The sequence below is a fragment of the Schistocerca piceifrons genome, chromosome 11 (assembly GCF_021461385.2).
Source record: "Schistocerca piceifrons isolate TAMUIC-IGC-003096 chromosome 11, iqSchPice1.1, whole genome shotgun sequence".
NCBI classification, from domain to species: domain Eukaryota; kingdom Metazoa; phylum Arthropoda; class Insecta; order Orthoptera; family Acrididae; genus Schistocerca; species Schistocerca piceifrons.
Window position 1 is genome coordinate 32,359,234 of NC_060148.1, and position 22,597 is coordinate 32,381,830.

Sequence of the window (22,597 nt, forward strand, 5' to 3'; positions counted from 1 at the left end):
AAGGGCATAGGGTCTGACAAGGATATTGCGGAGATTGGAGGGCTGTTCTAGGTGTGGTGTAGAAAATCTTGGAGAGAATGGATTTCATTTCAGGGCATGATTTTAGGAAGCCATGGCCTTGTCGAAGTAGCTGATTGAAACATTCAAGACCAGGAAAATACTGGGTGACAAGTGGTATGCTCCAAAGTTGTTTTTTGGAGAGATTGGCAGTACCAGGATTGGATGTGATGGCCCGGGAAGTCTGCTATTAAACTAATCTGTCTGGATAATTATGTCGAGTGAAGGCTGAAGTGAGAGTGGTGATGTATTTCTGTAAAGAGTCTGCATCCAAACAAGTATGTTTGCCTTGAATGCCAAGGCTGTATGGTAGGGAACATTTGACCTGGAAAGGGATGGAAACTGTCAAAATGTAAGTACTGTTGTTTATTAGTGGGTTTGATGTGGATGGAAGTGTGTAGCTGGCCTTCGGTGAGGATGAGATCAACATCAAGGAAAGTGCCATGGGATTCAGAATAGGACCATGTGAAATTTAACTGGGAGAAGGTATTTAGAGATTCCAGGAATTTTAACAGGTCAGCCCGCCCATGAGTCCATCGGTCAAAGGTGTCATTAACGTATGTAAACCAAACCAGGGGCTGAAGACTAATGGATCCCAGGAAAGTGCCCTCCAAGTGACCCATGAAAAGGTCGGCATAGGGAGGAGCCATCCTGGTTCGCATTGCCATGCCCCTAATCTGTTTGTATGTCTGCCTCTCAAAGGTGAAGTAATTGTTGTTAAGTATGAAGTTGATCAAAGTTAGCAAGAAGGATTCGTGGGCTCGGAATCACATGGGCGTTGACTGAGGAAATGTTCAACAGCAAACGGACCATGTACGTGGGGGATGTCGGTATAGAGGGAGGCGGCATCAATGGTGACAAGTAAGGTGTGTGGTAGGAATGGGACGGGCACAGATTTCAGATGATTGAGGAAATGGGTGGTTACTTTAATATAGGAGGGAAGTTTTTGTACTACGGTTTGCAGGTGTTGACCAACTACGGCAGATATATGTTTGGTGGATGCTTTGAAGCCAGCAACTATAGGATGACCAGAATGATTGGGTTTGTGGATCTTAGGAAGAAGGTAAACAATGGCGGTGCATGGTTTGCGTGAGGTAAGAAGTTCTGTGGAGTGAGGTGTTAGTTCTTGTGAGGGGCCTGAGGTTTTTAGGAGGGACAGCAGGTCAGTCTGAATCACAGCGATGGGATCTTGTTGGCAGATGCTGTATGTGGAGGTGTCAGACAGCTTCACTAACATCCTCCTGTTGGTCAAGTACCACAGTGATAGATCTTTTGTCTGCTGGGAGGATAACGATGGTGTCATCAGCCTTTAGGGAGCGTAGAACCTGGAGTTTTGCAGAGGACAAATTAGGGTCATGTAGGGACCTGAGGAAAGGTTGTGAAGCAATGCCGGATGTTGTTTGACATTAGTCACCTTCAGAGTTGTCCGCTTCAGCTTCTATACACCTCTGCCAATGCTGCTCCCACTGCTGGAAGGATTGCTAGGGAGCCTCTTTTGGTACGGCACGGTGCTACTACTTCGAGTTACGCACAGTGTCTTCCTTGTTCTGAAATCTGGTCACTTTGAGTCCCTTTCAGTTTAGGGAAAAACTTAAGAGTCACTCATTGCTAGTCAGACAAATAGGGAGGTTGACAAACCACAGCCATGTTATGTTTGGACAAAAAATTATGAAGTAGTTGTGAATGACGAGTGGGTGCATTATGTGGTGAAGTTGCCACCTGCCCGCTGCCCCCCAAGTCTGTATGTTTCCATCCCACTGCTTCACAAAGGCAATGCGTAACTTCTCAGTATACTCCTTATTGTTACTAGTACCTCCTGGAGGTACTTGTCAAAAAAGACGTGAGCACAACTTTCACATTGCTGCGGACCTGTCACACTTTTCTGGGTCTCGGGGATGACGGATGTCTCCATTGCGATGACTGGAACCTTGTTTTTGGGTCGTACCCGTAAACCAGATACTCATCACCAGCGATCACGGTGTTAAGGAAATTGAGATTAGTGTTTACAGTATCCAGCACATCCTGTGTGAACTCTGAACTCAGTTACTTCTGCTCACGTGTCAGCAACTGTCTCACAAATTTTGCCGAGATCCTCCTGAGGTCAAAATGTTCGTTAAAATTGCACAACAACCGTCACCACCTCCTGTTTGCACAGGTAGGGGTAGCTATTTTGTGTGCATTCTTCTTATATCAGAGCAAAAAGGGTTTCAGAATTGGTTTAAACTGATACAAAAGTGTGTAGATTTTAAAGGCAAATATTTTGAGAAACACTGGAACAGTTTGTGCCAAAAGCTGTTGCTCTTTCATTTTTTTGTTATCCGAGCGGAGGCTCGGCTGTACAGAACCTGCCATGTGCTGAGGCTACTTCGCCTTGTTTTCCAGGTTTCTCCACAGAATCACAGGATGCTGGTGCCCGGGCGCCATCTCTGCCTAGGGACCCGTCACTGACTATACTGCCGACCGACAAGTTCGGCGAGAATGAGGTGCGCGACTTGGTCAGCCTCGGTTTCACCAGAGAACAGGTGAGCAGTGCTGGCGGTCGCTCTCTGCTAAAATAGGGAGGAAAATTTCCATTTTCCCTGTCTCTCACTAAAATCTGTAATCACCCCACCCCACCCCCCTCCACTCCCACCCCTGCTCCTTTTGATGTGGTTCGACACAGGTCCCTCCCTTGTGCCGACCTCTTCATCTCGGTGTAGCATTTACACTTACATCCTCAATTATTTGTTGGATACCTTCAAATTCGTGTCCTCCACTATGGTTTTTGCCCTCTACAACTCCATCTAGTACCATGCAAGTTATTTTGTAATATCTTAGTACGTGTTCTGTTGTCCTATAACTTCTTTCTGTCAGTGTTTCCCATGAGTTCCTGTGCTTGATGATTCTGTGGGGAATGTACTCATTTCTTATGTTGTCAGTTTACTTAATTCTGAACATCCTTCCGTATGCAAAGCCAGTAGAAGAGGAAGTGCGCTGATTCCCGTAGTAAAGTGGTTCCACTGTGGGATGTCAGTTGCTCCGCTTGTAACCCGTGGAAATTCGTGTTACTATGACAGAAGCAGCACACGGACTTTACATTGTGGATAGAATTGAGCCTCAGTGAAGTTATGTGGAAGACACAGGGTTTCCTTAATCATATTTACTGTTCCAAAATTCAGTCACAGTTCTTTTGTTGCAAAACTTAGATAACATCCGCATTTGTCATACATATGATGTCAAAGAAAATTCGTATTTATGTTCCATTTCCACAGAGAGGTTTTACAAAAATTTAAACACATTGTAACTTGTCCAAGTTGAGGGAGTTTATTACTGATGGATGATCATTGCAACTCAGAGAGTTTGCTGTCAGGAGGAAACTGAGACCTCTTTCCAGTAAGTATTGAGGTATGCTTAAGTTACTACCAGTGGTTACCCTTAGAGGCTGGAGAGTTCTTTCGGAAGCAAAGCTGTTACTTATATCAGTGAGAACGCTTCTCCATTTTTGTGAGCTTCTGTGTTTTTGCACGAGGCTTGGCAACCGTACGTGATAGATCTCCCCCTCGCTTCGCCCGCCACGTGTGAGCTGCGGTCGGTGAACCATTTCCTGTCTGCAAAAAACATTGCACTGGCAGAAATTCATTCCCAGCTATGCGAAATGTATGGAGACAAATGTAAGAGCATGCAACACGTGCGCAAATGGTGCAGACAGTTCAAGAAGGTGTACTAACATCCGGACGGCCATCTATTTCAGGCAAAACAATAGCAAAAGTGGAGGCAGCAGTGGTCTCAGATCGAAGAGTGACGGTTCGTGAGCTCTCTGAAATGATCCCCGATGTCATCAAAACCTCTGTTGACAAGATTTTGACGGAGCATCTAGCATATGCTAAGGTTTGCGTGAGGTGGATTCTAAGAATGTTGACCGAAGACCACAAAAACGTCAACGCGTTGAAGCGGCCCAATAACTTCTTCAAGATCACGGAACTCGTGGCGAGGGATACCTCGACTCCATCATCACTGGAGACGAGACTTGGGTGCACCACCGCACACCCGAAACCAAAGAACAGTCCAAACAATGGAAGCACCCAGAGTTGCTGAGATCGCATAAATTCAAACAAACGCAAAGTGTCAGCAAAGTGATGGCAACAGTGTTTTGGGACAGGAAGGGGGTATTGTTGTGCGAGTTCTTGCTCACTGGTACAACAATCAACGCTGCCGGGTACTGCGAGACACTGCAAAAATTGCGCCGTGCAATTCAAAACAAGAGGATGGGTATGCTGTCCAAGGGGGTGCGTTTGCATCCTGATAACACTCGAGCGCACACTGCTAAAGCCACCAATGAGCTCATCGCAAAATTTGGATGGGGTATTGTCAAACACCCACCGCACAGCACGGACTTAGTGCCAAGTGACTACCATCTCTTCCCTGACATGAAGAAACACCTGTGTGGAACGCATTTCAGCAACAGAGAAGAGCTGGGTTCTCAGGTGTCTGCGCGGCTTGATGGCAGATTTTTTTTTACTTGGGCATTCAAAAGCTCGTACACCGCATGCAAAAATGTATTGACCTCAGTGGTCACTATGTATAAAAATAGGTTAAAGTCTGAACTTTCCAAAAATATATGCATTCATGAAATAAAAATGTTTTACGCTTTGAAAAAAAGACTGGGAACCTTATTTTACGGTCACCCCTCGTACAATGCATCACTACGAAAATAAAAGTGCGTCCAAAAATTTTTTGATCTGTCTAATGAATGATCCTGTTGATTTGCTGTCTTCAAATCACATTGTTTTAAATTTCCATAAGAATTTTGTACAGCAACAAACACGAACACCAGAGCATGATTTGCAAGGTTGTTATTACAATCGTCTGGAATATAATCCTATAAATTTACTAAAAAGTCAATCTTCAGCAAAGTGTTGCTGAAATGTAGCTTTTCTTAGAGCTTTACTTCATCAAAAATCAGCACACCTTAGTTTTGGTCTTCTTATTCGCGAAAATGAGTCTTAATTGCTTCTACAGCTTCTATGTTAATTCCATATGAGCATTTGAGATCATTTACTAAATTTTGGAGATGTGTTTCATAATGTTATCGCAACAATCTGTGCTTCAAAGAATTTCTGTATCTGTTGGGCTATTTAATTTTTAAGAGCACACTGTCCACAAGAATCTCGTTACCATATCACATAATGCATTCTCTTATTTTTAAATTAGCATTTCTTTAATATGGTGGCAATTTTGAATTTCTGTTTCTTACTGAATTTAGAATGATCTGATACATTTGACTGAGCTGTCTTGTGCTTTTCGTCTGACAGTTTCTTTCGCGTGAGATTGATTTCCGCATTTTCTGTTCTTAATTTATTTTGTAATCACACAATTTCCAGTTTCTTGCACTTCAGTATTGTTTTGATGTAATTACTGCTGCTCCCTTCTGTGCTGATCCATTCCCTGCATTTTCCTCGAAACAAGAAACTCGCATGCAACTGCATCTTGTTTCCATCTTCTTCTCACAGCTTCTCTTTTGCGAGTGGTGATTTTCTTCTGTGTAATAGTTTTGATAGATATTTCAGTAAACTAGGAAACAAATGAGGAACCACTGAACCACTCCTGCTTTAAGAGACCACTCTTGTCTTGGAATTTCAACTTGTTTACCAATAATAAACAAGTCTGGTTTTGTTGTTCCTCAGCAAAATGAATCACCCACAAAAAAAACTGTAAGTCAGATCCCTGTCTTTCCAAGGAATTGCTCTCACTCCTCCTCTTTTTTTTTTTTTTTAAGGCCTAGAAATATTTACCGTTACTTTCTCTGCAGCCAAATCTGTATGCTGGAACAAAAAAGTGAATAATATTTTTCAATCTTTCTGTTCTAGCAACACTGTTAACTGTTACTACTTATTTATCACTGCAGTCTTCAGCTCTTCAAAGGTCACTCACAACAATATAAACGAACTCACAAAGTAAGTGTAGACAGAAGCAAGAGACACCGACCGATTACACATCAACCCAAGTCCCAAGCGACAGTGCTGCTCTTAGTTCTCGAGCATGGCACCTTTCCTATACTGCCTGTGTTAACATGCAGGGAATCAGCAGACTTTCTGTTCTACTCACTCTGCCAAATGTCAGATGCTGTTAGCTGTTGTTTGAAACATGGAGTTCATTTATTAGGTCAGCAACTTCACTCCCACCATTTTTTTCTCGAAGTTTGAGGCATTATTGTGAAAAACGTACAAAACATTTACTAATCAAAGTACTGGCTGTTGCCGGCTGCTACTATTTCCCATATTTTGGGCAGCATGCAAATCCGTGGCTAAAGAACTGGGTGTCTTTTGAGGAGGTCCACAAATCAGTCAAATTTTGGACTTGCTCATAAGACCAAAAGTGCTGGTAAGCCATTGATTGAAAAAGGTGGTAGTCAGTGGGAGCAATATCTGGAGAATATGATGGGTAGGGTAGGACATCCCATTTCAGCATTTCCAAATATGTTTTCATGGGTTTTGTGACATGGGATCGAGCATTATCATGCTGCAAAATCACCTTTTCATTTATGTCACTGTATTATAGTCATTTGTCTTTTGGCTCAAACACTTAAATTACTTTCAGTAACAATCTTCTGTGATTGTTTCTGTCAGTTTCAGTAGCTTCAAAAATCTTCTCCCTTCCAACACCACACTGGTCTTAGATGTCAAAATCGCCGTGCTTGAAGTGTCGAAACTATTCTCCACATGTTCTTTCACCAATAGGTTCCTCACCGTAGGTCTTACTCAGCATTTTATTAGCCTCAACCAAAGAGTTCTTCATGTTGAAGCAGAATATTAAGACTCCCCACAATGACAAGAATTGGGCACGGAATTGCACAGGTTCATTTGAGGATAACATTATGACGCAGTCACAGATCCACTAATATTTTGATGGCCTTATGTTCACAAATGCCTAAGCTTTTTGTATGACATTTGCGACATAACACTTGTGCCATCACGTGCCGCTACTATCGTCCATTGCAAAATGGTGGAAGCAAAGTGGTACACCTAATATGTAATGTTAGTTTCACAGTGTATCTCCCACATTGTTCTTACAGAGTACTAGTTTCTTGTGTGTCCTAAGACTCCAATATTTCTCTTTAAACTTTTCTTGAAACCCATTACATAAAATAAATTCTTCTGAATGTACTCTTCTCCATCCCCTTGCAAACAACTGTAACGATATCCCAAACTTCTTGCAAATCACAAGGAACAGAATTCCTGGAACAGTTCTGTTGGAATCCCACAAGTCTCACTATATTTCTTTCTTTTCACATCCTCCTTAGTCTTTGCTAACTCCTCCCAGAGGTTTTGGAATTCTGCTTCTGTGTTCTCAAGGACATCTGACGAGTGAAGTCTACTAATGGATATTTCTATCTTGTCCTGCACTTTTTGTCCAATTAAATCATTCGTACATCCCTCCAGTTTTCGCGAAGATTTAACCTGAAAAAGCCATTTCGACTGGGTCTTTACACTATTCTAACACATTTAATATTACGCTAGTGTCCGAAATCTATTTTTGCATTTTCTAACATTCTTGTTTGGCAGATTCTTTGATTTGTTTTATGTTAGTATCTACTCCGTTACACCGTTCACTGACCTCATTCCTAACTAAAACAAATTGCTTTAGTATCTCAAAATGTAATTCATAGGAGTTTGATTCTTTAAAGAATCAGAGGTGTACCAGTCTATCCTAATTTTTATTATGAAAAAGATAGTTGCTACTCACCATCTTTCCTGCATTTCTCTCATCGCCTTACCACTCACTATATGGTGAGTAGCTATTACCCGTTTCATTACATTGTTTCATTCCATCCCGGATTCTCCATTGTCTAATTTGTATTATTGTTATTCCATCCAAGATCTTCCATTGTTTCATGTTTACGTGATATTGATGTAATGGTAATGCTATAAGGGACAAGATTTCACTAAATTAAATATTTTCCCCCATAAACTAACAAACTACAGGGTGTCCCAAAAAGAATGACTCAATTTGAACTTGTAATAATATTGAGACAGATGTGACTAGGTAACTGAAACAGTGAAGATGTAATTGGCATGGTCAAGAGTTTCAGAAAAAATCCGCTAGATGTCACTACGAGTGCTGACTTGGAACGTGCAGCCAGTCTTGCGCAATATGGTCTCTGCGCAACATAAAGAGGTATTGTGTTATAGAATTTAGTAGTACTCAGTCAGTGATTGCAGTTCAGCGGGCGTTTTGTATTCGATTTCGTGCTAAACCACCATCACCAAAGAACATTCGATGGTTGTATAAACAGTTTGAAGAAACAGGGTGCCTCTGCAGAGGCAAAAGCCTTGGCCAGCCACGCATTCCTGAACAAACAGTGGAACAAATCTGACAAGCATTTGAGTGGAGGCCCCACAAGTCTGCGCGTAGTGCTAGCCGAGAACTTGCGTTACTGCGCATGACAGTGTGGCATGTGTTGCGGCATCATTTACCCCTCAGACCATACCGATTACAACTAGTACAAGCTGTTCGAGATACTGACAAAGTGAAGCGAGTGGATTTTAGCAATGCTATTCTAGAGGACATGGACGACGACACTTTTTGGTCACGGTTGATATTCAGCGATGAGGCAACTTTCCATATTAGCGGTAAGGTTCACTGTCGTAATGTGTGTATATGGGGTCTCAAAAATCCTCATGAAGCAATTGAACACGAACGTGATTCACCAAAGTGAATGTTTTTTGTGCTGTTTCGCAAAGCAAGGTTTATGGACACTACCTTTTTGAGGAAGAAACCGTAACGGGACAATCGTATCTTGCATTGCTACAGAACTGGTTATTCCCACAACTTGACTCTGACCTTTGTGAAGTACTCTTCACCTTGATTAATTACCCCAGGTCCTATCGTATTTCTTTGAGATTAAATATAGATTTTCAAAGTTGTGGTTTTCTTTTCGAATCACACAATATTGTTTTTGTCAATTACTTGCAAATGAGGGCGCACCAGCGTGAATGGCTGCAGGGCGTGATACCTTGGACCTTCACCTACATTACTGTATAGATGGTTTCAGAAAGTTGATCCCACTGTTGGAAACCTCTCCTTGTCAGTTATTTCTTAGATCTCAGAGCTGTTCCAGATGTTTGTGCTGGATTCAGTGATGTAGTAGACCCCTGAAGGTGTGCGGTCCATCATGTTGGTCCGCACAACCTCCGTTGTGACAGAGAGCACGAATACACTTAGTGTAGCTCGCTGGAAGTTGCCGAAGGTGTCCGATGTTCCCTTTCCTAATGACACAGCTGATGGAGTGTCTGTCCACAGATGTCGTGCACTCACACTCCCTTGCAAGTAGGCTTTGAATTTGCAGTCTGTGCATGCACAGTGCGCTTCGATTACCACACCTGTATATCTCCAATCAGTACAGTTCTTCTTTGTGTCAGCCAACTAGGGACCATGCCAATTGAACTGTCTCTCTTCTTTTTTAGCTTTAGCTGCCACTCAGTGCCTCTGCATTTGTTTATGATGGTGTTCTTCCCTCTCTTGGGTCCACACCTTCCCTGTCTTCATCTTAAGCTTGTCCTGGAAAGCATTGACCAGATCACGATCTTGGACATTATGGGAGAAATTTCCAGTTGCCATAGATCTTTTTCAACTTCTGCGAATCACGCCCTTGTGATTTTCTTTTCTTGAAAGGAGGTGATTATCCTTTTAGATATCCTTCTTTATATCATTTATGTCACTTACCTTCTCCGTGTGCTTACATAGTTTGTGGCTGTGACACCTTCTGTCCTTGCTCTTTCCTTTCATGGGGCCCAGGATTTTTCTGAAAATCTTTTCTTTCTTTGGCCTCAGTTTCTCTGTAAGACCTTTCTTGTTTGTTGTAATTGTCTCTGCCTCGTATAAGGCTTCCAGTCAAATAACAGTGCAATACTGTCTAATTTTGGCATCTGGGAATTATCAGTCTCTTAACTGTAGATGCCTTTAGTTAGTTGGTAGGCCATTTACATCATTTTGTTAATGCATGTCACAAAGACTTCTTTCTCTGATAGGCTACTTGCTGTCCATTCACCTGAGTGTTGATAACTTCTTCTAGTCCAAACCACAGTTCTTGGAGCTAATTTTATATTTGTCATAAAATGTATCTTCTCAGAGGAGAATTCACAGTGCCCTCCATTTAAGCTGTTGTGCAGCTGTATCTATTGAGTCTGGAAAGATAATTAGATCATCTCTGAAGGCTATACAGTAACTGTAAGATTCACATAGATAGCCTATAATTTCATCAGGCAGATTGCATTTTGCGAAACACACATAAATGTGTACTCGGGGTCTTGGTTTCTGGGTAGTTAGAACTTTGCGGTTCATTTTCTGATGTTATTGAAGAACATCACACCAATTAAAAAAGCAATAGATTGAGGACTTGAAACAAGTGTTGATATCAGAAAGTCTTTATGTACAGGGGGAGCTCGAGCAAGATAACTTGGTCCGTGCACTGAAACACATTCTTATTCTCAGCGCTGGGTGGCCTGTCCCTCTGTGCTAGAGGGGTGCCGCTGGAGTGTGCTGTTGCGCACCGAGCTATAAGTTTCGTCCATTACAAACAAAACTCTCTCTCCCCGCCACGACTACACTGTTGAGATGAGCCGTGTGCGCCCTAGCTGCACTGAAACCTTTTTCAATTAATTTTAAAGATACTACTTGGTAAAAAATAATTATTCTCTTTGCATTTCATAGCCTCCTTTGTCAGCTTGATCAGCTTCGTGATCAAGTGCCCATCATTTCGTTAATGTTCATAGTTGTTCTGATATTTCTATGTTGAGTAAGGTACTGCATGAAATTCACATACTTTGCAGTGAAAAATAGAGGTTTTTGGTGGATGTTTGGTCATACATTGCTGCATGTGAAATGTAGGTACCATATTCATTTTTTCTTTAAATGCTAGAGATCTGTATTCAGTCTCAAGAAAATTGACTGTATTTACTGCACAAACTTCTGGTTGCACCTTCAAATGATAGAGGAAAGGGAAACATTCGTAACATCCCTCGTATCTCATTAACAGTTTAGGCTATTAAAACAGGTGCTTGGCAAATGATAGCATGTGAAGTGGAAAATATTTTGCCATTTTACTGTGTTTTTTGCAAAAGAAGCTAATTTTAACATGGCAACAAGAGAGAGGAAAAATGTTTACAATCCACACAAAAATAATTCAGCATAATCCTGCAATACATTGTGTTTTTAATAATAAACAATTCTGTTATTGATTATTGGTTGCCCTGGTAAAACCTGTTAACATGTTCTTAAACAAGTACTTCATTTCTGTTACTGAGAGCTTGGGGTTATCAGGTTCGGTGAAGAGTGCAATGGAGTATCTGAGACCAGTCTTTAAAAATAACTTCATCTCCCAAAGAAGTAGCATCCACCACAAAATCCTTAAAATCTAAGTATTCCAGTGGGTATGATAACATATCAACAAATTTAATCAAAGAGTGCTCATGTGAGTTTAGTTCTATCTTAAGGTATTTGTGTATGCAGTCTGTTATCACCAGAACGTTTCCAGACTGGCTAAAATATGCTGGAGTTAAGCCTCTTTACAAGAAGGGGGATAAAGAGATACCATCAAACTATTGACCAGTTTCACTTCTTGTGGCTTTCTGAGAGATATTTGAAAAGGTTGTGTTCAAGCGTCTCCTTAAGCATCTGACTGCAAATAATATATTGTCCAAGTTACGGTTTGGATTTCTTAATGGTTCTGATCTAGAGAAAGCAGTGAGAATATGCTTAATTCATTAGATAATAAATTAGAGGCTACTGGCATTTTCTGTGACCTGTCGAAAGCCTTTGCATGTGTGAACCACAGCATTCTCTTAAGTAAATCAGAATATGATGGTGTCACCGGCAGTGCTGCAAAATGGTTTGAGTCTTATCTGTCTAACAAGAAACAAAAGGTGTCGTTGCAAAATACCTGTGCAGTAAGCAGTCTGTCTTCATCTGACGGAATTAGTTACATGTGGTGTCCTCGTTCTCAAATACTCTTCCGTTTGCAGAGACAGGTGGTGCAAGGTATAGAAACAAATTACTTCAGTTGATCTTTCATTCAATGTATTGTTTGTGATTGTAAGTTGAATGTAATAAATGTTACAAAGCCTTCAAATCCCACTACTCATTCTGAAACACCCAATAGTTGACAATAAAATAATACAATTTGTGATTACCAATGACATCAGCAACTGGCTGGATGAGCAGATAACATCACAAGTTTACGTATTTACAATTCGTAGCAGAATATGGATCTGACAGTTTATTGAGTAGGGTATCGAACAATTCAAAATGTGTTTCTCAGTGTGTTACATTACATGCCCAAAAAACTAGGAACAAACTATAGAATCTGTGTCTGTGTTGAAGGTGATTGCTGAGCTGCGCCGCTTTGACGGTGACAAGAACCGAGCGACGGCTTCTCTCATCGCCAAGTCGACGAGATTCGTGTGACTCTTGAGCAGCCGAGACAGACAGAGAGGGTCGACCGTGTCCCTCCGTGCAGAGGTTGCTGCCGCTTTCTGTGCTCCTCCCCCTCTGTTACCTCTTCATCCCGCCCTCCCGTCCCTCTGCAAACTTCCGACTGCAGCGTAAACACCTCGGCACGGTGGAAAAGTTCGACCGTGGCACGCGTCTGAGTGGGTGGGGATTTGCAGTTTTGTATTTCCACTCAGTTACCAGTGACTGTGGGTCCTGTGTGGGGATGGAGTGGTAACTGGCTTTATTCCTAGTAGAGAAAGTGTGATCTCTCATCTCAGTCCACACGTGCACCCAGGTAAGAAGGAAACGGCTACTGCCCCTCACACATATACTTCAGTCTTGCGCAGTTCCACATACTTCCTACATTTTGTTATACATTAGCTGCCGTCCTTTGAAGTAATCGTCAGTTGTATCATTATTTTATTTCTACAGATGACCCTAGTAGAATTTTGTAAGTGGTATTGGTGGCATGGCGTTGATGGATGTTAGGTCCGATTGTTCCACATGGCTCGTGTGAAAAAGAAGAGGTTTAAGTTTTATATGTAACAACCAAAATACCATAGTTGATATAGTTTTGTTTAGTTATTTACTTGTTTCGTAGGTTGTAATCTTGATCTCTTGCTGTGACATGGAGTGGGCCAGTTTTACAATTATAGTACTCCTACACAGTGAAGAATATGAAACATACTGACTATTTAGAGGATTGCCTTAAGTGTTATTTCTTCTTCTCCTCCTCCTTTCTCTTCTCCACTTCATGTATCAGGCAAACTGCCTGTTACAGTATGCCATCTCTTGCATGGCCATCCTAGATGCTTTCTTCCAGTGCATTTATAATTGAGAGCTTTACCTGGAGTCTTTCTCCACCAATACTGTATACATATTCCTTCCATTTTCTCCAATTTTCTTTTATTTTTTCATTTAGGTTATATATTCCTAAATCTTCTGTATATCCTTATTCCTTTTGGACTCGTATGTACTTCCTTGGTGTCTTATCATCATCCATCCTTCACTTCCAAAGTAAGGGTTGGTTGGCACTGCTGTGGTTTTATAAAACTTCAGCTGAATTTGTCTCCTGGCTTTACTCTGCAATTCTTTTTTACAATTGTTCCACATGTAAATGTAAATTTATTTTATTTTTTGTTCACATATGCTTTTATTCCTATGTGATGCCACATGCTAGATATTAAAAATATTGAACTTCGTTATTCTACACTACCTTTGATCTTACAGGCTGTGTGCCCTGACACACCAAGACTTTTGCCCACCTAAAGACAGTTCAGAAATTTAATCTGAAGCAATCTGCTACAATTATGGACTCCCATCTGACAGTCGTCTTAATTTTCTACAATCAGTGGTAGGTCATGTGCATATAGGATTGCATTCAGTTTAATGTCATCGTCTAAAATTACTCCTTTTTTTATTCAACATTTTTCATCAATTGATCACTTCATCTATGTATACAGATCTCTCTCCTGAGATTCGTCAGGCATATTTTTGCGTTGTGTAGCTGGAGTCAGCCCAAACAAATAGTGCTCATCACATCTTCCATCTGACACCCAGTGTCTACTGAAAGCATCAGTTTGTTTCCTGTTTCAAACAAAACCGTTTTTAAAGCTGATTTTTACATGCTCGTTTGGTAGAGCGGTCCCAGATCAGTCTAGTGCAATATCTGTTTTATCTGTAGATATTAACAGTGACAGTGAAACATGAAGAATAACCAGCTTTCTAGCAGTGGCAACACCACCTTGGCCAGTACTGACCGCTACCGCCAAGCGTGTGGCACTTCTGAGTTGCTGCTGGATCGCTGTTTATTCTTTGTGTTTTACCGTCCCTGTTAATATATATCGATGAAATGAATATCAGACTAGACTAATTTGGGAGCACTGTATTGGATGCACGTGTAAAATTATGATTTAAAAATGATTTTATTTGTAGTAGGAAACAGACTGAAGCAGTCTGTTGATACTTTGTATCACATGAAAGCCATGGTGAGCAGTAATTATTTACTTATATGGATATGTTGTCTGTTCTTTCGGATATGTTGAAAGAGCAGACACCATTGATGACCTGCAGCTGTCTAGAACAAAATTAGAATTATATATTAATACCTTCAGCTGCTGACGGGCGTTGATATATATCAATGGTGACAGGTGAAAATGTGTACCCCGACTGGTACTCGAACCCGGGATCTCCTGCTTACATGGCAGTCGCTCTATCCATCTGAGCCACCGAGGGCACAGAGGATAGTGTGACTGCAGGGACTATCTCTCACACGCATCCCGTGAGACCCACATTCTCACCTTGTATGTCCACACACTACATTCTTAAGTGTCCCTACCCAACACACTCATTACTCGTGGAAGACATTCTTACCAAGTCCCGTAAGAGTTTGAGTAATATATGTGCACCCGCATGTAGTATATAGTTCTGGCAATACCGGCCATGACCTCCTTCTCCTGTGTGGATGCACACATATTACCCAAACTTTTACGGGATTTGGTAAGAATGTCTTCCACGAGTAAGAAGTGTGTTGGGTAGGGACACTACGAACGTAGTGTGTGGACATATAAGGTGAGAATGTGGGTCTCACGGGAGCCATGAGAGAGATAGTCCCTGCAGCCACATTACCCTCTGTGCCCTCGGTGGCTCAGATGGATAGAGCATCTGCCATTTAAGCAGGAGATCCCGGGTTCGTGTCCCGGCCGGGGCACACATTTTCACCTGTCCCCGTTGATATAAATCAACGCCCGTCGGCAGCTGAAGGTATTAATATATAATTCTAATTTAGTAATTATTTAGGGTAATTCCAGCCTCACACTGCAAAAACAAAATTGCAATCATCTTCAGAGACACACAGAAAATGCGCCTGATGACCCTTAGGAGACATACCCAATATATTCCAGAATTTAGGGGAAATATGCCAACCTTGTCCTACGCCTTTGTGCAAGCTCATTGGTTTTGTGGTTATGTTCCCATGTCTCTCTCTCACACACACACACACACACACACACACACACACACACACACAAACTCCAAGAGGCTTATACCTAGCTATTATGTTTATTTCTATTACCCTTTTTAAAGATTACTTTGACTTTTAGCCACTATTTTGGTATCTTCACACTTCCCCAGTATCTATCAAAAATGTGAAGAAGCCTTAGATATTGAAATAACCCTCCATGTTTCCATAGCTCCATATTAATACCACCTAAACTAGTGGCTTTTCTACTCTTTACAGCTTTTAGAGGCTCCATCAGTCCTCTCATATCAGTAACATTCAGGTTTTTTTGTATCATTTAGTTCAGATAATTCTGAATTACACTACCATCACAGCACATTTTTTTGTAATGCTCCACCCAGTCCTCCTCTCCTATATTATTGACGCATGTATGATCCGTTTCTTGCCTGTTGTGTGCTTTCATTGCTTTGTAAGCAAACATTTGTCTACCATGAAAATTGTGTTTTATGTTGCTAATAAGCATATCCATTATTGTGCATGTGAACATGTGCTTTCCAAATTGTGCAGTTTGCGTTGTATTAAATCTCTTCTGAGGTTCCATTCCGAACTAAACTCGCTTAATGCCTCCTTGCTGGAATCTCACTCTTTCCCTTCATTTCCATTTGAATTTAAACCTTTTTTTTTATGGACTAATGATTACAATGATTAACATTCATCTGTTTATTATTATACGTACATGACACTTATATGAACTCTGCTCAGTGCATTAGAGTTTGCAGAACAGCTTTCAGAAAAATCATTGTATTAAAATTGCTTTTCATCGTAGGTACAGTACTTAAACACAGTCGTACTCACAATTACTTTCTCTCAGATTGTTATTTCTGGAGAACCTCCAGCCAATCGGCAGTGTCCTGCAGTATTGCCCAAACTCGTCTGACGAGTGTCACTAGATCCTTGCCACTGCCCTGTGACTCATAAGAAACTCAGGAACTCATAAAATAATAGGATTGACATTAATAGCAATGTATTGTCGATGGCAACATATCGTGAGTATGGAGATGGACATGTGCACACTTTTTAGGAAAGGCGCTAAGGCTTTGTATCTCTCTCTCTCTCTCTCTCTCTCTCTCTCTCTCTCTCTCTCTCTTTCTCATTCAATCAATCCCACCCTCTCTTCTCCTCCCTCTTTCCCCCCCCCCCCCTTCCCTCTAAAAGAAACAGCCCCCCCCCCCCCCCCCCACACACACACACACACACACACACACACACACACACACATTTAAAAATTCTTCTATGGAGTAGACGCTGTCAAGCGGATATGATTTCAGTTTGTGTTTAAAGTTAGTTTTGTAAACTGTTAGACTGTTTTACACCTCAGCGAAGGTGATCTTTCCAAAGTAATAGGCTTGCTGAATATCTCACTCATTTCTGTGCCACACGATGGCCGCATTAAGGCTAATGGAAGTCACTGAAGATTTTCTATTAAGCTTGATTATAATACTTGTTTCACCAGTGAAGAAGACTATTTCTGCTGCTTCGATATATGTTAGTGAATCATTTATGTATGAAGCAAGAACAATACTGAATCCAATATCAGTCCTTGTGGTACAGCTGTGGAGATTATTCCACAGTCAAAAGATGCAGTTTTTGTTGCTTCCTCTTCCTGCATTTCCTAAAGTAACACTCTGCTTCCTTTTAGTTCATTAGCTTGATAGTCAGTCACCAATAACATCTTTGATACCAAAAATATTTGAATACTCTTAGGAGAATCTGGTATGCTTCAGCCAGCACAGAATGTGTGTCTTCATAATGTACTAAACCTGCGTCACACACTGCTCCTGTGCTACTACGATGGCAACTCCGTTGTGAAGCCTTCACTTATTGTTCATAACAAAGATTAAAACTTTTCATGTTGCAGTTAGGTGGAGGGTCTTTGGGAGTAATTGGCACTCTTGTGCACTTCGTATTTCTAACCTTTGGTTCTATTTCAACTCATCCTCTTCCACATTACTATTAATTTTTTGGTTTTGTTCTTATTGACGGGCTTGCCACAGCTCTCCATGCTAGCCTGTCCTGCAAATTCCCCTTCATCTCTGCATAACTACTGCAACCTACATCCATCTCAGCCTACTAGCTGTATTCACTCTACAGCTCCCTCTAGTACCTTGGAGGTTTATTCCCTGATATCTCAGCACAAGTCCAATTATTCTGTCCCTCCCTCTGGTCATTGTTCTCCCATGTTCCTTTCCTCGCCCATTCTGCATTCTTCTATATATCATATTTAAAGTGCTTCGATTCTCTGATCTTCTGGTCTTGCCACAGTCCACAGTTGTCTTTACTGTGCAAGTGGGATGCAACAAAATATTTTGGCATTCAGAGGATCGAAGTGTTACTGACTGAGCTTTTGTGAAAAGCTTTCTCCACAGTGAAAAATGTGCTTGTTTTAAAGGATTACTGTCTCAATGCACTTATCGTATCTGTGATGCTCTCACAGTTATTTCGCAATAACACGAGACGAGCTGCCTTCTGTTTTTTACTTTTTCAATGTCTTCTTAGCACTTCCACCTGGTAAGGATGTCTCTTTAGTGGATTTGTGAGACCTTAATAATCTCAGAATTTTGTTCCAACTTAATGCAGTCTTTGGTTTGCCTTCAAAACATCATTTTCTATATCATCATTCAATTCTGAGTTGTCCAAAACTGTAATTCCAGTATATTTACTTGTGCTGGATGAACTTACTATTATAGCAGTGTAACACATCCTGTTTTCGTTTTGTAAATGCACTGTCATTTTCAAGCAAGATGTGTACAGCTCTAAATTACTTTTGTGTGTGCATTGAATGAGTGGACATGAGAGGAGAGATCAGAATCATTGATGTTGTGTGTATCTGTGTAGTAGTGGCTCTTTGGAGGAAGAGCAAACAGAGGTCTCAAGGGATAAAACAGAGGGACAAGTTTTCCCTGTTTTTCTCCGACACCTGTTACTTGTAAGACCTGTTACTTGTAAGACTGTGTCTATGGTGTTTTATTATGGGTGTACTTGCCACAGTTGGTCACTAACGTATTTTTCACACTTGATATAAAATAGGTATGGCTAATTGAACAGGTATAATACATTTGGATTGATGGTATGTATTGGGATCTCTCTGCTGAAAAAAAAGTCAATAATTGTTTGGTGTAATGTGATTTTTGACTGCTGCCATTGCATAAGTGGATATAGATATTTTAAATGTAATTTTAGAGCATCATGACACACTCAATTTTAATGGTTTAAAAGTCTTTTTTGATGTGCTCAAAGTTTGTGACAGGTACCAAAAAGACAGTTGTGTTATTTTGGATCTCATCTTTAGACAGTTTCTTGGAAGAAATGTTCTTTAATAATGTCAAAGAAAATTCCTTTTTTATATTAAAAAAAGAGAGATGTGATTTTAAAACATATGAGGTGGCAACATCAGTTGCTCATTTAGTTTTAGTCAGTGTCCTAGTACATAAATATATCATATCTGAAGAAGGTTTCTTGTAGCTTGATATGTGTCTTATTATTAAGTGAAATTATACAAAAAAATCATTGTCAGTGTTGTGATGAAAAAGTAAGCTGTTGTAATAGGTGCAGAAAGGAGGAAGATACCAAGATAACACTGGACACCATCCGTTGTTAGCGAATGACGTGCTGTGTTGCTATATTGTAATATGAAGGCAATTCTTTCTTGGAAAAAACAAAAAAAATAAACATGTGGATGTTTGGTATTGGTATCATTACATGTAACTAGTTGTCATTGATGATCTGTGTCTTCACATATTTGTTGCAAAGCGGCTTCTATTGTCATTGGTGATCCGTGTGTTCACATGTATGTTGCATGGCGGCTTCTGTTTTGCTGTGGAAACCTAGAAACTTAAGTCACAAAGCCATTGAGGCCCAGATATTAGTGATAGCCAAGGAATTTGTATCATTTTGTGTTGTTGGTGACCACCAAGTGATCATTTTATGAATGCCGTATGGCCTATGTTGTTACCACAAATTTTACACTATGAAAACCTTACATGTGTGTTATTGGACTTTTAAGTTTTTGCAAGATGATTATTTTATTTTTTATCTGAGAGAGAAATAAATTTTAAAATGACGATTGCATTTTTCCCCTCATGGTGGTACTTACCGTGTCCCTCTTCCTTTTGATTCCCACTTCTTTCTTTCACTTTTACTTCTTTAGTTAAATTTTAACTTTAGATACTACTAAAAAATGTGAACAAAACTTTTTGACAAGTGTAATTGTTTGTATAACGATGGCGATGTGTGCCCTAATACAACTAGACAAATTTGTGGGAGAGGTGGTCACCACAAATGCCGCATACTATGATTGAAATATAAACATCTAATGACTAAGGTGACAGGAAAAAATGGTTTTATTGTATGGCCAAATTTGGAGCTATTTTTTGCCAAATTCAGTGCTATTTTTTGCTAGTTTTAGTGCTATTTTAAGTCAATTTTGCTATCTTTGGTGTTACTTTTTTTCCTGTTCTGCATCTTTTTTTCCCAGTTCCAGTGCCATTTCTTTACTAATTTCAGTGTTGTTTTTCTTCCTTGTCTTTTTTTTCTAATTTTGTTGCTATTTCTTTATCAATTTCAATGCTTTTTTCTGACATATTTGGTGCTATTTTTTTGCCAATTTCAATGTTACTTTTGCCGAGTTCAGTGCTATTTTTTGCGAAATTTGATGTTATCTCTTGCCAAGTTTGGTGTTTCCTTGCTGTATTCAGTGTGTGTTACTTTTTGCCAGTTTTAATGATATTTTTGACATCACATCACAGACTGTTATGCGGGAAATGAAATGTCATTTTAAGATTTGATGTGAACCTCAGTGTTTACGAAAACAGAAGTCAAAATGCAATTTCAGTATTTAATAGCTGTCTGTTACGAATATTGGTGAACTGTTGTCCAGAGATTTATAACATTTTTCATATGGGAAGATGACCAATTTCACAATATTTCATAAAAAGATTTCTGATTTTGTGTTATTTCTCTAGAAACTGCCAATTTAACCTTTTTTTCATGTTATCATTTTCGCAAAATTTTCCTGTTCCTTGATGTTGACAATGAAATAAATGGTCGCAAGCAGTGACTTATCTTCAACAGCGCTCAACAGACTCGAGACTTAAGTAGTAATACCCTTAATTATGAAACATCACTATTAGTCCCATAAGCACCACCCAGATACACAAACCCTCATTTAAAGATCTCATAACTCTTTTGCCACAAAAGTATATTTACTCCACGTTTGGAAACAAGTTGACTTCACTTTTTTCCCAGATTATATTCCAAAAAATAGTATTTTTTTAATTAATAATTAACATCCTGTAGTAAACAGTTTTTAAAGCTCAAAATAATGACTTACAAAATTACAAAACTCACCAATAATAGAATCCCAAGTGTACACATGCACTGGACTTTCACAATGGTTCTGTTAACATAAATCTTGCTGAAGCACAGTGGATGTATTTATCTCGGACCACTCCCGACCACTTGTCACACAACCAATGAACTATCATCACTTTCAGTCTCAAGTGAAGTAATAAAATTCTTCCCCACTTTCTTAGTTGCTAAAATCACTATAGCAGTCTTTTTTTTTTTTTTTTTTTTTTTTTTTTTTTTTTTTTTTTTAAAGCATTGCCTAAACAACAATAAAGGAGAGCATTTGAAAGCACGCATTTTGTTGTCAAGTATCCGAAGCTGCACACAGTAAAGGCAACATGTAGTGGCAACCACCTCAACCAAAACAGAACAGCAAGGCTACAGATGTAGTACCAGATGCTCTCTAGGGGCCAGCACATGTAACTTTTGGTGCTGAAACGGATAAAATCAGGATTTTATTTTTTTCAAAGGTCTCCTCTAAGTTGTCTGAGTACACTCTGTTAAATTAATAATAATGGCATAACTCGGGGTTTTATGTTAAGGAGTTAATCTACACTTTAAATGGGCCTTGAGTATAGTTAGTCATTTATAGACTTTATTTATAAACTCTATGAAAAACTGCGAACATTGCACCCGGGAAAGTCAGTGTTAACTGACAAGCGGAGGCCACGACTTTGGGATCACAGATTTACTTCAAACTATGAACCCTTTTAGTACGCCATTAGAACAACATAATGTGAAAGCAGTAAGGTGCACTACTCTGGCAATCCCGAGAAAATCACAAGAGAAGTATTACAGATCTATTACATAACTTGTGTATCTGTATAAAGGTATTGGCTGTAATAATTCATTGTAGTCATGTGGTCAGCATTCACACGTGCAAGCAGGTGCCGGTTCGAATCCCACTCACACTTATATTTTAATCTATATTTTTTTCATTACTGGTTTCATTATTTAATTTATATCACATTTGAGAGGTAATACACACAGTAAGAAAAGGTTTGGCATCACCTCAGTTCTAGAACCTGTACAGAAAATTGGAATAGAGATCAACATAAACATCATTTCTGCCTTTTTTATTGCTCATGAAAACCACACATTGCATGTTGTACCAGCATACAGTGAGGCCTTCAGAGGTGGTGGTCCAGATTGCTGTACACACTGGTACCTCTAATACCCAGTAGCACGTCCTCTTGCATTGATGCATACGTGTATTCGTCGTGGCATACTATCCACAAGATTATCAAGGTATTGTTGGCCCAGATCCCCCCCCCCCCCCCCCCCCCCAAACGCCGATTCGGCACAGATCCCTCAGAGTGGTTGGTGGGTCACGTTGTCCATAAACAGCCCTTTTCAATGTATCCCAGGCATGTTCGATAGCGTTCGTGTCTGGAGAACATGCTGGCCACTCTAGTCGAGCGATATCGTTATCCTGAAGGAAGTCATTTACTAGATGTGCACGATGGGGGCACGAATTGTGATCCATGAAGACGAATTCCTCGCCGATATGGTTGCACTATCGGTCGGAGGATGGCATTCATGTATCGTACAGCTGTTACGGCACCTTCCATGACCACCAGTGGGGTCCGTCTGCCCCACATAATTCTACCCCAAAACAGCCGGGAGCCTCCATCTTGCTGTACTAGCTGGACAGTGTGTCTAAGGCATTCAGCCTGACCAGGCTGCCCCAAACACGTCTCCGACGAT

General features: G+C 40.3%; 1 protein-coding gene and 1 non-coding gene across 2 annotated transcripts in view; both read left to right on the plus strand.

Moving 5' to 3' along the window:
- Positions 1 to 14,643, plus strand: part of LOC124720387 (protein DDI1 homolog 2) — a 157,731-nt gene extending 143,088 nt beyond the window's left edge. The window contains exons 7-8 of the mRNA XM_047245722.1: positions 2,440 to 2,579; positions 12,415 to 14,643. Of these exons, the coding sequence (XP_047101678.1) occupies positions 2,440 to 2,579; positions 12,415 to 12,498 (224 nt within the window). The 3' untranslated portion in view covers positions 12,499 to 14,643. The remainder of the gene's footprint in view (positions 1 to 2,439; positions 2,580 to 12,414) is intronic.
- Positions 14,644 to 15,160: 517 nt separating this feature from the next.
- On the plus strand, positions 15,161 to 15,235 carry Trnak-uuu. The gene has a single exon. It is a non-coding gene; the product is annotated as a tRNA-Lys (tRNA).
- The last annotated feature ends 7,362 nt before the right edge of the window (positions 15,236 to 22,597 follow it).